Source organism: Rissa tridactyla, chromosome 3, assembly GCF_028500815.1.
Source record: "Rissa tridactyla isolate bRisTri1 chromosome 3, bRisTri1.patW.cur.20221130, whole genome shotgun sequence".
Taxonomy (NCBI): Eukaryota; Metazoa; Chordata; class Aves; order Charadriiformes; family Laridae; genus Rissa; species Rissa tridactyla.
In genome coordinates this window covers 14312863-14328857 of record NC_071468.1, presented here as the reverse complement: position 1 = coordinate 14328857, position 15995 = coordinate 14312863, and the positions used below count along the sequence as shown (strand labels likewise).

Here is a 15995-nt window from a genome sequence, read left to right as displayed (position 1 = left end):
CAACTGAAATCCCACTGACAAAACTTACTCATGATTCATGTGGCAAAGGGAACTCACCAAGCATGCGTGAATTAGACCCATTTATTCTTCCACAGTCAGAGCAAGCCATAGACCTGCTCTCCCTCTTGTATTTGATCCAGCTCACATGCTCCTTTAGATATCTGCTTGCTTTCCTTGTGTGTTCACTTACATGGTGGCTAGTTCTGACAGATAATTCCAGTACCCCAGACAGATTCTGCTCAGATTCACATCCTGCACCAATATATATTAATGATAGAGGCTGTCCTTAAACCTGTCATTTAACATTCTTCCTCCTCCTCGTATGCAATGTCTACCCCACTATCAATATGCCTGGCTCAGCTGAACTCCTGGGGACGGGGCTGAATGTGCTGCCCTGGCTACTCAGCACGCTCACCTCTCCTGGATGAGTGGAGCTTACCCCTGGTCTGTGCATAGGACTTTATGAAAGCCACATGCTGCAAGCCCTGAGAGCAGGAAGGAGGCCAGCAGACATCCACAGTTTGCTGATCTTAACTCCCCTCTCTCTATTCCTGCTATGTGGAAGCTCTGGAGCGCTACTAGACCCACTGAAGCTCTTTAGCCTGAAGTGTACGTAAGAATTAATTACTTCAGTCTCAGCGTGAGTAGCATTACCTGCTGCAGTACTGCTTACCAGGCTGGAGGATTCTGGGTTTTGGCCAGAATGTCCATGGAACCAGGACTCAATGCTGGAGGAAACAGTCGAGCAATCCATAGCGTGTGCCAGCCACAAAGAGTTTGCTAATGCTTCAGGCTTGTTTTTTCTCCCTCAGCTGTTTAATCTTCCACTGTGATAGACTGACAACAGAGACAACTGAACAGTCTGAGAAAATGACTGCTAACACCCTGGAGGCTTATGGGGTGGCCTGGTTCAAACACCTTCCCTGCAGAGGTTCTGGGCAGCTCTTTGCCGTAGTGCTGATGCTAGCACTTGGAGACTCCAAAGCCTGGATGATATTTGGCGTACATATTGCCGCTAAGTGCAGAACAAGCGCGACCCTCCGTCTCTGTGCTCTCCCCAGCTTGGGGTTGGTCACCAGAGCATGCTGGGCTGCTTGCAGGCTGTACTTCCCTAGCATTTGCCATGCCCTGTGGGAGGCTCCTTGTTAACTCAGAAAAGGAAAAATCAGCCTGACCTACTCTGTACTGCCCCACATGCCTCAAAAGATGAGAAAAGGGTAAAAATGCATGCAGGAGATACAGTAATAAACACAGCCTGTACTTTCCCAGACATGGGCCCTAATGTGCTTTGCGCTTTGTGTATAGCTTTGTATTGCACTTTGCTCCTGTTTGTTTTGAGCAGCTTTATATTTTCGTTTTCTTTGTTCTTCGGTGCTTTTGGCAGGTCAGAGCAGTTAGTTTGTGATGCTGCCCTTTGTTCTTGGTTCAGTTAGTTTTTCTCTTTCTTTTCGTTGTTTTATTAAATCTTGGCTCAAGTATCCTGGCTTCAAAGAGTCTCTCTTGTTTGCAGTCCAGACAGTCTTTGTTAGCTTTTTCATGTTGCACATTTGGAAGAGTCCTTTGCCTGTTGACCCCATTAACTGTGTGTTTAAAACACAATTTATGTGGTAGAGGGAAACTGTGGGATTTCTGCTAAATCTTGGGAAAATGCAGGAAGTGGTACACATAGTCCGTGAAGAGATGCTCCGTTACCCTGAAGTAGCCAGAAAGGGGAGATGCAACAAAAAGCTCAGGAAATGCTTCAGGAACCAAACTGAGTCACAGTAATCAAGAGTGAACATCTTTTAACTCACATGTAAAAGTTCATTGGAAACAAAGAACATGTAATTGAGCATAGGAATGCAGCTAAAGTGCGAAGAATTAATCCAAACAGTGGGCTGATTTAAAGGCAGAATTTATAGACCTTGAGCAATAAAGCACAGCATTATTTCCCCCTTCTCTTCACACTGTGATTCCCCTCCTCTGAGTGTGAATCAATTGGCCTGCACAAGGCCAACAGGGCAAAGAAGATCTTGGGGTGGTCAGACATTTCCTCATTTGGAAGAAGAAATCCATATGCATGTCATCAGTAGCTGTACTGCTGTCTGGGAAGCTGGGAAACCGCATTGCAATTAAAGTGCAAGGGAAGTGCTGTCATCTCAGACACCACCCATGGCAAAGCTTAATTGCTTTGCCACAGCTGATAGCCCCAGGTGTGCACAGTTTCCAGAATATAATGGCCACCTTCTTCTCAGTACTTTGCAAAGATGTCAGAGAGCTGACACGAGAGTGTTGCACATGTCCAGGGAGCACTTCACACTGTGGAAGCTGGAGACTCAATTCTGGCCCCCCATGTCTGGACAAAGAGGCAATCTCATCTCCCTCAGTCCCAGCGTTGTTGCTGTTCAAGTGCAGAGTCACGTCCGTTGACTTGCTTTTCATTCCATTTTTCAGAGATGCCTCTGTCATAAAAAGATGTAAGACTGGGTCCAGGACTACTGCATTCTGTGAGGGCTTGGTACAGTGTGTACCTGCCTGGGCAGTAGTTACATCTATCCTGTGAGATTTCGTTTTGTGGTGGATTATGACTATTACTTCTGTTTGAAAGTCACTGCAGAAGCGTGACCAGTCTGGAGACTGATTTTTAGAAAGGGTGTTCTTTGCTCAGCACAAGGGAATCTGAAAGACCTTAGTGCCATAGCTGAGAAGTAAAAGCCATGCAAGCACTTTTGGTGTAGTCCATAATAGAGAAGGAGAAAAACAGAGGTGGTGTTGCCTGGTTGGAGATGGACTTGAAATTAGCCTTAAGTGTTATCACATGCATCTCCACAAAAGAAGGTGACTCTTTTCAAGAGGGACGACATTGTGATTGGGAACCAGATTATTTCATTTTTCTGTTAGATCCTGGGTCAAATGTTTTAAAGGGTATAGTTGTGCTGAAAAACTACAAAAACAAATTCCTGTGATAGTAAAAGAGCTTTGTGCTTTTGGACACGTTTAAAATAATGAAAATCTTTTTCTGATGCTATTTTGACATTTCAACTAGGTATTTCTTGAAAGCCACCATTACATTGTGTAAGTACTAAACTGAGCCAGACTTCTTTTAAGCCTGAAATTACTTTTTGAAGGTAAACGTGCTCTCTAGAAAATAAATACAATATGTTGATGTAAAACAGTGTAATTGAAGTTTGCCCTCTCATACGGCTTTATAGATACAAAGGTTTTTTCATCCTCTGTGGTTATTAATTCAGTTCTCTTTTCTGTGAAAAAGTGTTGTATTTTTTTAAAGCATGTAAATCAATAATATAAATCATTCCTTGAGTGCGTTCTAAGCCCCCTGCTGACACCTGCAGAGCGTGTCTCTCTCTTGCCTCTATTCCTTGAGCTTTAAATAACTTAGAAGGGTACATGGTAATAACATCGACTCAGAACATTTATGAGCATGAAAAATGCAACATAGATATGCCTTTAGCACAGCCTTTCATGTGCTTTATTTTGCAGAATGTTGTTAGCATCCTTTTTTATTTTAAAATGTTGGTTTTAAAATCTGTACAGCTTATTCACTATTACCCATCTTTATTTTTTCTTGCTTCCTTTGTCACCTGGCTTCTGTGTCATTGGATTGGAGTGTCTATAATATCTGAAATTTCTTGAAGGCCTTTTCACTCCACAGTACTCTGGCAGCAAAATTATGAACTCTTTCTCTCTCTTTTGTTGTCGTTTTTATTTTCATGGTTTTTTGTTTCCTGAAATGAAGGTGCTTCTATTAGGTTCTTGATTTTATAAAAGTAAACATAAGTAAGAAATAATGTGAGAATAAGTAGCATAAGAATCTGTTAATATAAAATACAAACTCTTCTTGCCTGCTTAGGTATTTTAAGGCTACATGATCAGCTCAGTTAATAACCATTTTATCATTTACATAAGGTTTTTGCTTGCACATCTGAGTCCTAAGCAAAAGCAGAATTGTCAGCAGACTGCAAGACAGACTGATCATGCGCAGTTGTTATCTGGCCAAAAAACAGGAACAAGAGCTTTTGGTCATCTTTCTTATTCGTAAGGGTCCAAATCTACATTGCTGAGCAGTCCTAATAGATGTCTTTGTACTGTTGTGTGCAACCATTTCTCATTTATAGTAAGAAAAACAATATTGCCAATGTGATAAACTTCACGCCTCAAACAGAGTTCATATTCATGTACAAAACTTACTGAGACTTGGCAGAGGTGTCTGCAGCTATTGTCTAATTCTATGTAAACTGTATTCCAACTTCCAGCTTCAGTTTCTATTCAATGATGAGGTGTTTTCCAAGCTTCTTTAATGCCTGACTTACATTTACTGGGTCAGTGCATTCACATCTGAAAACAACTTCTACTGTTTCCTGACCAGTGAAGAAGACCGAAGATAAGAGTTATGTTTTTCCGAAAAATAAATGTCTGTATTTCGAGAATCCACAGTTCCTGGTCAGGAAAATTTTGAGCAATTCCTTTCAGCAAGTATTATAAGTGGAGGACAGGAGAACTAAGTAATGTGCTGTCTCACACGATGCAAGCCTGTGGTGCAGAGTTTGGGCATGGGTAGCAAGATAGCCACCAGTGGGATCCAACTACTGCAGTTCCTTCTTCTTAAAAATACCTTGCTCCAAGCCCTGTTTGAAGTATGTTCATCTTTTCCCCTTTCTTTGGTACTTGTGCTAAAGACAGACAGCTTTTTCTGCCAGATAGGACTGTAATGCTAATAGTCAGGGGCATTGCCACTCAGAAAGGAAGGAAAAAGAAACAGCAACTCTCCAGAGTGCTGCTGAGGAATGTTTGATTTATGGTGCTGTGAGTGTGCGTCATTGGTCCTCAGTCAGATATCTAAGCACTAGTTCATACTGGAATGTTTCTAGCCATTAAAGTAGACTTACAGATGTAAGCAGGCCCTAACTTCACCCGGAAGGTTCTCAGTATTTTATTTCTTTTGTGCATAAGGAAGGAAAATGCAAGTCTCGGTTCTCAGGTGATCTTGAAATTATGCAGCTTGTGCTAGAAAATCTACCCTCCTTGTTTTTCTTCACCTCTCTGTTAAACCTGCCAAGCCCTGTTGATACTGAAGGATTAGTTTTTTGTTCTTTCTTGGATGAATTGAGTCTCCTGTTTGTTAGCTCAGAAATTCCACAAACTCAGACGCTAAGGGGATTCTCAGAAGGCATCTTTCCAGATGGTGTTTGCAGCACAGTGCATGTGGCCATCTGACCCAAGTTTTGCCTCAATATGCTGTGTGTTTACCATGGGCTCTCTCTCCCTTTAATTTTCCCCAAATCAGTTGAGAAGGTTTCATTTACTGAGTCAGTGGGTTTGTGTATGAACAGCTAATCACCAGCTATGGTGGGTTGTAAAGCCAGCAAGCAATGTGCTATTGAGCCAATGTCTACCTGCAATGCTTAATTAATTTCTCAGTGATGTTTCTCGCTTCTGAATATTTTGCTGCTGGTTTAACACAGAGGGAGATGTTTGGTATATAACGTTAGGGGTATGCCACCAACAGCCCAAATTCAGATTTTTCCAAATGTGCCACTGCACTACTTACAGGACGCATCGTGTATGTAGTACCATCTGCCATCATTGATGCTGTATTCTGTAGAATGAATGCCAGCCCCATTCGGAAGTCTTTACTATGGCATCCAGCTCATCATCTGCTCTGGTTCACTTCAGCAGGTGTGAAAAGACCTGGACTGCCCTGCTGTGAAGCTTAGAAACCATGGAAATCACAGCCAAAAATGCCCATTTGGACACAGTGCCAGTCGATTCACTTAGAGCCAGTTCATTAGAGTCTGCATATTGCACTTTGCCAGCGAGCTGATCTCCCACATCTAATGCCAACTACGTCTTTCCTTCAAACAGCTGACATGTGTGCAAAGGCATCCATTCCAATTCATCAATTGCTTCAGCTCTTGCTCTAGTGTTACGTTAATAGCTATCAAAGGCTCGCTCTTTTCTCATTTCTGACGGTGTAGAAGTTGCCTCTTACTGTCTGGCAGGTCTCCAGAAGAGACAGAGGTCTGAAAGCTCCTGCATAGTAGGAGCTTCAGGGCTTTACCTCTCAAATTTTGAACTGTCAAAATGTCACAGTGAAGTTTCTCCAACTTACTTCTATTAGAAATCTCACATAGTGCATTACAGTAGAGTTGGCATTAGGGTCCTAAAAGTGCTTCACATACGGACTGTCAGTAAGAGGAGTTTCTTTTGCTGCTACAGCTTGATTGCTTTAAATATCGACTGGTATTCCAAAGTTATTAAAAAAAAAAAAAAACAAAAAAGTTTAGTCCTGATCGGTTTTCTCAACGGAAATTGCCTAAGTGGGTCTGAAAGGTATTCTAATGATATTTAAGAAAGAGCAATCTTCACTGTAATTTCAGTAGTCGCATTTCATGGGCACTTGAAAGTATAAATGCTCAACAGGTTGTTTAATCTTGATGGTCCACAGACATTAAGACTGTGTGTGCACTAGGAGTTAGGAGTAGCCATGCAGATATCAAGTGTGAAGGCAATGGCCTCCTGCCATAAACCTTTGTCAGGAGCCTCTTCCACCAGTGTTGGTTCTGGTGAACTTGTGGGTATAAACTCAGACCTTCCCCAGCTGCCTCCCTGGCCATCACTTTGTGTCGTTATCTGAAGCAGTTCCTTGCAGTCCTGCTCAACTCTGCGTTTTCTCTCTGGTGTCTGCAAGGTGAAAATCCTCTCAATTCATCCTAAGGTTTCCACTGTCTGAGGTTATAGAAACAGATAAGGGATGCCATGAGTCCTTTCCCAAACTTGGGGTGAGAGTGAGCTGGTAGTCAGACTTGAGGAGTGTCTTGTCCTTGTCCCTAGAAGTGCTGTGGTCTGGTAGGCCCCGGTGGTGGTTTGCTGAACTGCTGAAAACCTGTGCATCAGTCTTGAACATCTGTGGTCAAAGTGAGGTAATGAGAGGGATTCACGGACCCATACCTGCATATCAGTTTGTACATGTTATCAGTGCTTGTGTCATACGCACTAATAGCTCAACAGACCCAGGAGTGATTCCAGACAACTGCAGTGATTTTTGGACTGGAGAAAGAGAAGAACCTCATCTAGATTTTTTTGGTCTCTGTCATAGTTTTGCAACGTCATCAATGTCATTGCTGGTTTTGTAACTTTGGAGACAGGCAGGTGAACTGCACTGTTTACCTAAATTCAGTACAGAAAATTAATATAATGGGTACCCAGAATTTTGTTTCAGCCACCCCAAAATTGTGAGCATAAGCTAGCAATAATAGCAGCGCTTCTGTCGCCCTGGCTTTTGACACCTAAATCTGACTTGTCTGCCAGGACAGACTTAAATCATGAGATAGGAACAGCAAGAAAAATCTAGCCATTGTGTTTTCTGCTAAGAAATGGATATGAATATTCTATGCTATCAAAGCAAGAAAGTAAGTAATGTTATCAGGTATTCCTGTGTAAAATATAAATTTAATTCCTAGCCTTCCTAGCCAACTTAGATGTTGGCTTTGAAGTGTTAAAAGCCAGAGGGCTATTTTTTAACATGCATGGATGCTAGATACTATGCTGAACACTTTCTTGTGTCCAAAAATCCATCACTAATGTAGCTTTAATAAACTCCTTCCTTCAGCATTCTCAACTCTACCGGTTATTGAGATGAGACTGCATGTAATATATATGTGTATTTTATTTATGCTCTTATCACAAAGAGCTAGGTCTTCTTCCTCCCAAGAAAGTTAGAAGACTGTATTCATACAATATGGATTCTGAGACTAGCCTGATGTAGAAGGGATTGTTTTTCTTTTCATACAATGAGTGAAAGTGATAAAATGAGAAAACTACATGAAATAATTTTACATATGGGGATAAATGCATAGAAATGGACTCAATTACATTAAAAGTAACAAAAATGTTAGAAAAAAGGTTCCCTAACGTATTTTAATTAATAAAAAACCTAATTGTTACTGAACTGTAATTGGAAAGTCTGTGGAAACTTGGAAAGAGGTAAGGAAAAACTGATTTTTGAAAAGAGTATCTGGGGGATGAGGATGTGATTACTGGTGATGCCTGCTTATTGCAGCTATTCTCCCTGGGTTTTTGCTGCTGCTGGAATGTAAAAGTTTGTTGCTGAAAAAGTTTTTCATCTTAACTTGAATCTCTTAGGTGACATCTTAGGGGGAGTGTGATCTTTGTACTGCAGATAATAGAGATATTAGCTTATCCCTTTAAAATTGCAGACACATACATGAAAGCTAAAACAGAGATATGTTGGACACAACTACCAAAAAGAAAAGCCAGTAGTTCCAATATTAAATAGCATATACTAAGTATTGAAGGCTTCCACATTTGTGGAGTTTTCTAAAGGGATTACATGAGCAAAAGGCAGGGAGAATTGACTTTTGGGTGATTAGAAAACAAAGAAATGAAAGAAGAGTTGGGAATTTTGTTAACTTTTGGATAACGTTTTTGATGTTTCATCTCGTATGTTCTCTTTCTTCTAGCTACGAATGTCATGGCTCATCCATGGTGTCTTGCTGGGCAATATATCCCTGGTGCTGGTCGAGAACAAGACAGGAAAAGAACAGAGCCAGACGTTCTGGCACTCGGATAACAGCGAAGGTTTGGGAATATGGCAGTGGATGATCATACCTCTCCCAGATGTACTGGATAGGTATGAGTCTCTTCATCATTCTCCTTCATGGTGATCAGTCATTTCATCACTAGCTACCTGGCAATGAAAATGGCCAGCATCGCTCCTAGAAGTGGTTTCCTCAGGGAGAGGAAGTGCTTTGTCCCCAGGAGGTATCTTCCGTTACATGCGGGAAATGAGAATAACTGAGTAGTTAGAGCAAAGAACCCAATTTTAGAACTGCTGAGTAGTGATCTTGGTTCACACCCTGGGTCACTAAGCAAGGTGCTTAAAATTCTGTGTCTCCATTGCATTGACTGGAAATAATCATTCTCTTCACATATGGTTTCATGTAGCATGTTTGATCCTCTTACGTGGTTTGCTAGAGTTGGATGTGAGCTCCATAGCTGCCTTTTTTTCTGGGTATCAAAGTCCCCAGTGTTCAATGTGTCTAGCTCTGAGGATGAAAGAGATGGGAGAAGAACCTGCTGATAATCAGACAAGGGTGCATCTGAATGCCTTTGTGTTAGTTCTAGCAGGAGGCTCAGCTTAATAAAGGGCTGTCTCAGTTATGACTGTATTCTGGCTTTAAGCATAAAAAGTTTATCTGGTAGCATATGCTTAATCTGGTAGCATATGCTTATTTAAAGAGTGTTGTTTTAGCTGTTTCTTACAAGTCAGCTTTAAGGGAATACTCTTGTTCATTGTTTACTTTTTGTGTGTGCTCTGGCTTATGCTGTTTATAGAGAAGACACAGACATACTTCACCTCCTGCTGCCCTGGCCCTTAGGCTGTAAGATTCATCTGCATTCTGTGTCATGAGCACTGGTGTCCTTTGTCTTTTTGGAAATCTGTGCCCTAGAAATAATGGATTTCATTAAGGGATAGTTTGCTTCATAGGAAGTTTGAGCAAACATTGTATGAATATGTCTTTTATCTTGCTGGCTCTTGGGGGATGCATGTAGGCTGCAAATACAACAAGGACACTGCCAACGCTTTGGTCCTGAATGTATAATTAATATGTGTGCATCAAAGATTTAAAAAATATCAGCATTAGGCTTATTGTGCAGTCACTGCTGAAGCACCATTTGTAAAAATACCTGGTTGCTTCATTCCTTTCAGCTGTGTTTCCTTTGAAGAATGGTATATTTTGCCATTATTATTTATGTGATTTATTTTCTAATGTTGCCAGAGGAATGTTTTGTACCTGAATTATTCTGTGCTCTTATACTATTTCTTTCCTTTAAATTCTCTCCGTTTGCAGAGTCAGGCAGAGAATACTTTGATCTTAGGAGCCAGGCTAGCAGTGGTTCATGTGGAATCACAGATTCAACTGATAACACGGTGTTACATATATATATATAGATATGTGTATATATATATATACACACATAATCAGACCATTATGTATAAAGCGCTGACACCCTTGCTTCCCCATTACTTACAGAGAAAGACAGCTGGGTTCACTGAGGGAAGGGAGTTTGTTGGAGGTTAAGACATAAGCAAGGAAAGGTTGGAGGTTTTGGTGTCTCTCAGAAAGTTTTTGTCCTTATTTATTCTCAGAAAGAGCACTGTTTTAATGATATTTTTTTTTTTTTCTAAGATTGATTTAGTTGAAACCAGTCCTTCCTGGGAAGGAAGAAATGAGACTTGAAAATACTGCAGGTGTCTTTCTCACCACCTCAAAACCTGTTTCTTAGGAAATCTGGGCTGATGTACAGATTAGGAAGGAAATCTATGGAAGTGTACACTAAAATGGTACTGGGGAGACTGCAGTATATATACTTTGGAGATAAATGACAGTTTTATTAAACTGTAAGAAGTATTTAATTGATGTGAATGCAATGCTGGTGCTGCTGAAAGCTTGCTGTGTCTGTCTTTTTCTAATTGGTTCCTGTGTCAGTAGCTGCGAGGGTCTGCGTTAGAAGCAGCATGATATTGCAGGTATTCCTACAGGAGGAACAGAAACTTTAAATCACCTCACAGAAGTAAAGCTCTTGAATAAAGCACACCAGTGTACCAGTTCCACACAAAATTAAAGCACATTCCATTGTGATTGGGAAGCTGAATGGAAAGTGTTATTAATAACAAGATAATATGCTCTAAAAGTGCTCAAAAGAATGCTTGTTCAAAAGCTGCTTAGCCATAATTTCCATGTTTGGCTTATAGCACTTCAAAGAATCATTAGGAAGACTTCCAAGAAATTAGATCAGCTCTATCTTTAGAAACAGACATTTCTTAAATGTTTGATATCCCTCAGGCTGTTGGGAGAAATTATATTTTGGCAGAAAACCACAGCTAGAACATTTCAGGTGATTTGGCAGGAACAGAAAGTAGGGAGGAGTATGACAAAGAAGCTAAACTGGGACTGAGGGATGTTCTAGCACCGTGTTAGCCTGGGCAACCCTGGACACATGCTTAATTTCCAAAAGTACGATGAGGAGAGGATTGCCTTCTTTCCTCTCATTTTGATCCTTAGGAAAGCATGCAGTTGAAATTTCACCCTGTGTGAGGTCTTACATTTTCTGTGTGAACTTCAAAGAGGCTGAAGTCCTGGACTTTTACATCTTCCCAAAGTTAGCTGTCCTTCCTTGTTCTGGAAGGTATTGGCAAAACGATCTTGAGAGTCAGCTCATGTGGTGTGTGGGTTAACAGAACTGTAACCCAATCCCAAATGCTCAGTATCGTCTGTGCGTGGGGGAGCAAGGGCAAAGGGCCTAATGAAGGATATGTCATCAAAGCAGCTACAAGTAAAGAAGCCAGTTGTGGGCAAGAGCTCCTTGAACTGTTGGGTGAACAGATTGTGCCTACCAGAGGCAAAAGGCAAAGTCTCCACAGGTGCTGTATTTTAACTTGCAAGTTGAAGACACTCAACATGAACTAACGACCCTTCGTTTGGCCCCCATGGAGCCGCCTACGCCTCCTTGGAGGACACATTATCTGCAAATCAGATAATCTGCACAGATTAGTGAAAGCTAGAGAATTGGTTGTTTTTACTTACTGGACTTCACACATTAATGCAGTGCTAAAATATTTGGGTTGAGAGTAGCGTAAAGAACTGCATTATTGTAAAATTGTTTTATTTGATGGAAAATTACTATTTGTTTTCCGATGGTAAGTGATGAGCCTGTTGAGGATTGTTCTTTTTTAACTTCACAGAAATGCAAGTAGGAAACAGAGTCTTGAAAGCCATTCTGTTAGTGTAAGAGTATGGTTAAGGTATATCACATAGATAAAATACAAGCACGTGTAACAAAGTGACTCTCTAGACCTTACTGTAGGCTGATGCTTATTATCACCAACCCATCTAGCAACTGTTTTGCTATGCAGTGTAAAAGGTGGAAAAGGATTAGCTCTAATAGGCTGAAGCCTGGCTGGAAAAATGACGCTTTAAGAGAGAAATTCTAATTCTCTTGATTTCTGCTCCTTTGGTGAAGTTGAAGCCAGCCATTTGGAGCAGCATGTAAGCCAAATGCTCTGTGGGTTCATATACCACCTGACTGGAGTGCCTGGAAGTGGACTCCACCTGAGCCAGACGAGCCCAGCTCTGGTCTTTTGAGGCCTATGTTCAGCAACGTGTCTGACCTCAGTACAGTCTTCTGATAGAAGAAGAGAAATATAAAAGGAACGTAAAGGTGTCTACCGGTTAGAAAGGTTTCCTTGGCTTCCTTTCCTCCTAAGTTTATTTTTTTGGCATTACAAAGTCTAAATTTGTAGCCAGTCTTAAGTAGTAGTGGCCAGATGGGGGATGGAGGAGTGAGAGGAGGAGTTTACTTGAGGTCCCTAGAAACTAAATTTTCAGTCATAAGTATCAGCACCATTTGCCTTGTCACTGATAGCAAGACTGGGCTCTCTGTCCTTTTAACAGGGCAGCACATTCGGAAAGTAAAACAACTTTCTTTTGGTCACATTGTGCTCAAAGAGCTTCAAAATTATTTTCTTGCTAATGACCTTCTCCTTAACACAGACTGAGGAATTTTGTTATGTTGGAAGAGAAAAATGGGACTTGCCTGGAAGGCTACGTATGGATGTGACCTTCCTGAGCAAGAAAGCAAAAAAGTCTACGGACCTAAGTTACCCCAGAAAGTCATATTTTCTTGCACAAAGTCAAAATTCATGTCCAGATGATTGTACTTTCTTTCTTTAAACTGGCTTCTTTACCTATTCTAGTCTTGCTGGCTTGCTGGAATTTTATGAACTACACTGGTGCTCATCAGTTTTTCGTCTACATATCAAAGCGGGATTCCCTTTCAGTCCTCAGGAGTGAGCAGAACAGAACAGTTTTGTTCCGTCTGGCTCCTTCAGCAGCTCTGATCTCAATGGCAGCCAAAGCAGCTGGGGAACCTCTCACTCATTGCTGCAATAAAATGAAGTTGTGTCATAGTCATAGTGCTCTGCTGTATTTCTAGCAGCTGTGGCTAAGCACTCTTCTTGTCTAATAATTTCTTCTTGCATTGCTCTGTCTCTCCCTTACACTCCTTTCAGATTTTCTTTCTAATAAGTTTTTGGGCATCAGGTTTTACATCAAGGAAGAAAAAGTAAAGGAAAATTCTTAGCAACATTTTGTACCCAGAGGCCTGTTTGTCTTGTGTTATTCCTGAACTTTCTTCCCATTCCGCTAGGAAGAAACAGGGACCCTCCATACAAGCTAGACATATGTCTCCCTACACATTACCAGGTATATATTAATTGGCTGCATCTACACTGAGATCTCTTTATTCTTTCTTCTTATAGCCATCTAACAAGCCTACCCTGTGTTGCTCTGACGTCGTCCCGCATTACTTCGTTAAAAGCAGAGTGAGACTTTAATGTCCGTATCATTGCTCTTCTGCTCTGTAGCATTAACTGTGGCTGCTACTGTTCTCTGTCTGAAATAGAGTTATTCTGCTGATGGATGTTCCGTTCATCTGAAAAAAGGGGTTTGGTGGCAGCGTGTGCAGACTACCTGTGACAGATTTTGTGCGTGTATATATTCTGCATGGTTGCCTTTGATAACACCTTTGAATCTCAGCCTTCATTACTAGCTATTAAGTAACTTCCTGCATGGCAATTCTGTCACTGTAACTGAGTTTGGTTAACATGCTTATATTTCTTCAAATAATCTCATTCCACCTAAGTATGTCTTTTATCCCAAATAGTAAGTATTCCTTTGTGAAGGGAGCTAACAATGCATCATTTGTAACAGAGAAGTTAATGGGAACCTGAATGTAATAAGGGTTAGTGACCTGAAACTTCTCTGTTCCGTAAGTACCTCGGTCTCAAGCAGGTTCAGCCATAATTATTTTAGCTAGGTAGAGTGAGAAATCAGTTCCATCAGAGGCAAAACATTACAAGTTATGAAATGGGATCTGTACGTACAGGCACTCTGTGATCGTGTCACTGAATGGGGGATTGAGTACAGAGGAGATTAACATTCAATCTTGGTTAATAATCCCTATCTTTATGAGAAAAAGAAAAAAAATAATGATTATGAGCCTTTCTAAAAATAATGGCATGAGGACAGCTGCCTGAGTCTGGCTAATGGAAACCTGAACTCTCTGTATGAGCCAGGGACAATATTTAGGTGGAATTCAGAGTTGTTACTGAAAGGAGGGAGCTGCAGAATTTGCACAAAATCAGCTTTCTGAGGTCTTCAATTCAAGGAGAATGTTTTTTATTTCCCTGCAAACAGCAGAGAATAAATTACACCCAAAAGCTAACATTTCTGTGCAATGAAGACCTAAGGATGGGTGATTTAAGCAAAACATTTTGTCCTCATGGAGGTTATACCAACATGACTATAGATCTATTTTCATATTCTTAGCTCTATATTTCAATCTGTAAATAAGACCAAGGTATTTTGGGGGCAACCAGTCTTATGTTAGGATCAAGAAAAAAATAAGTAAGCAAAAAGAACCAACTGAACAGAAAACCCAGGATGATTTGATGAAGCTCAAATACTGACCACACTAAAATAAACCCCAAAATTCAAAGATCCTTGGGAATGGGGAATATTACAACCCAGAAGCTTTGATGTTATCCTCTTTCTGTCAGATTTAACTGAGTTGGAATATGCATGGCCCTACCTTTCAAGGAACTGTTCATTTGGATTCAAATTTCACAGGTCGAGCCAAAGAAACAAACTAAAAAAAGCTTATTTGTTATGCCTTTGCTTCCATTTCTTATCTCTGGCTCTAAAATATTTGATCAGTAGTCACCCTTGAGTGGTTTTTGAATTTATGTAAAACTTTATCCTTCAGACAACAGAGCTGATGTTCCCCAAAGGAGAGATTTGAATTATTTAATTTTTTTTTGTCCACCTGGTACAGCATTTCCCATCTGCCTCAAACAGATTTAAAAAAAAAAAAAAAAAAAAAAGCCTTTGCATGAGTTGCATTCACAGCTCAGCTGACACTCAGCTCTGCGGGATGTAACTTGTACTTCCCAATTGTCATACATCTAAGGAACTTTTTTCTAGCTGCGCTCCTGGGGTCAAGTAGGACAAAAGAAGAGATAGATAAGAAGTATTTCCACCAGTCCTCAAGCAGTGATTTTTCTAATATCCAAGTTACTAAAGCCGTTCGTAGCAGCCATGTTTTCATTCCAATGAAGAAATCCAGCTTGGAAACACAGGCTTATCTGATGAGTATTTGGATTCCATGTGAGGAAGTTGCTGGGATTTATTAAGCAACAAAGTCACAACAAACTTGCCAGCACTAATTTTGCTGCTCCTGTGTAATTGCCTTCAGGAAGACTCTTTCATGACCGTCCACCACAGCATCTGTGTTTGCAGTGAATGTCTACACAGTGCTGTGGACCAGTATCTGTGCCATATAGGTACCAGTTGGAGTACTGGATGCGCGGTCAGCATACCCCACTTTGATCTGTGCAAAAATGCCAGTGAGACATCTCCTCCAGCATTATACTGAGTCACTGCAATAACATACGCTTCTGGTGTTTCAGTATCAGCCTTCACCAAAGTCAAAGGGAGTTGTTGCATTGATTTCAGGGATCAAACAGAAAGGAAAAAAAAAAAAAGGAGGGGGCGAGGGAACGAGGCTGTGGGGTTTTTTCCGTCTCACTGATGTGTGACATTTCCATCTTCAGTTTTGATTAAATTTCCCTTAATTAGCCCATTAAGCTAAAACCACCAAAGCTAATGATTGAAATGTTGGTTAACTGATGATCTTGTTTCAATGGAATTTGAAAGACATCAAATTTCTAAATTAATAGTGGCATTAAACTGGAGAAGAGAAAAAGATGAACTATTTGTTGCAGAAATGCTGGTCTCAAGAGAAGATTTGTACTGAAACTGCATTCACGTTAGAAAAAAAATCAGATTAATAGGCAGCCAGAGCAGCACTGATGGTCCTAACAGTGTTTGACATTCACATGATTTTTCTATTTT

At 40.7% G+C, this 15995-nt stretch overlaps 1 protein-coding gene across 3 annotated transcripts in view; it reads left to right on the top strand.

Moving 5' to 3' along the window:
* The window catches only part of ALK (ALK receptor tyrosine kinase), a 327314-nt gene that overhangs the window by 255115 nt on the left and 56204 nt on the right, over positions 1-15995 (top strand). For all 3 annotated transcript variants that reach the window (XM_054195890.1, XM_054195891.1, XM_054195889.1), the window contains one exon: positions 8481-8650. In XM_054195890.1, coding sequence (XP_054051865.1) covers positions 8481-8650 — 170 coding nt within the window. The remainder of the gene's footprint in view (positions 1-8480; positions 8651-15995) is intronic.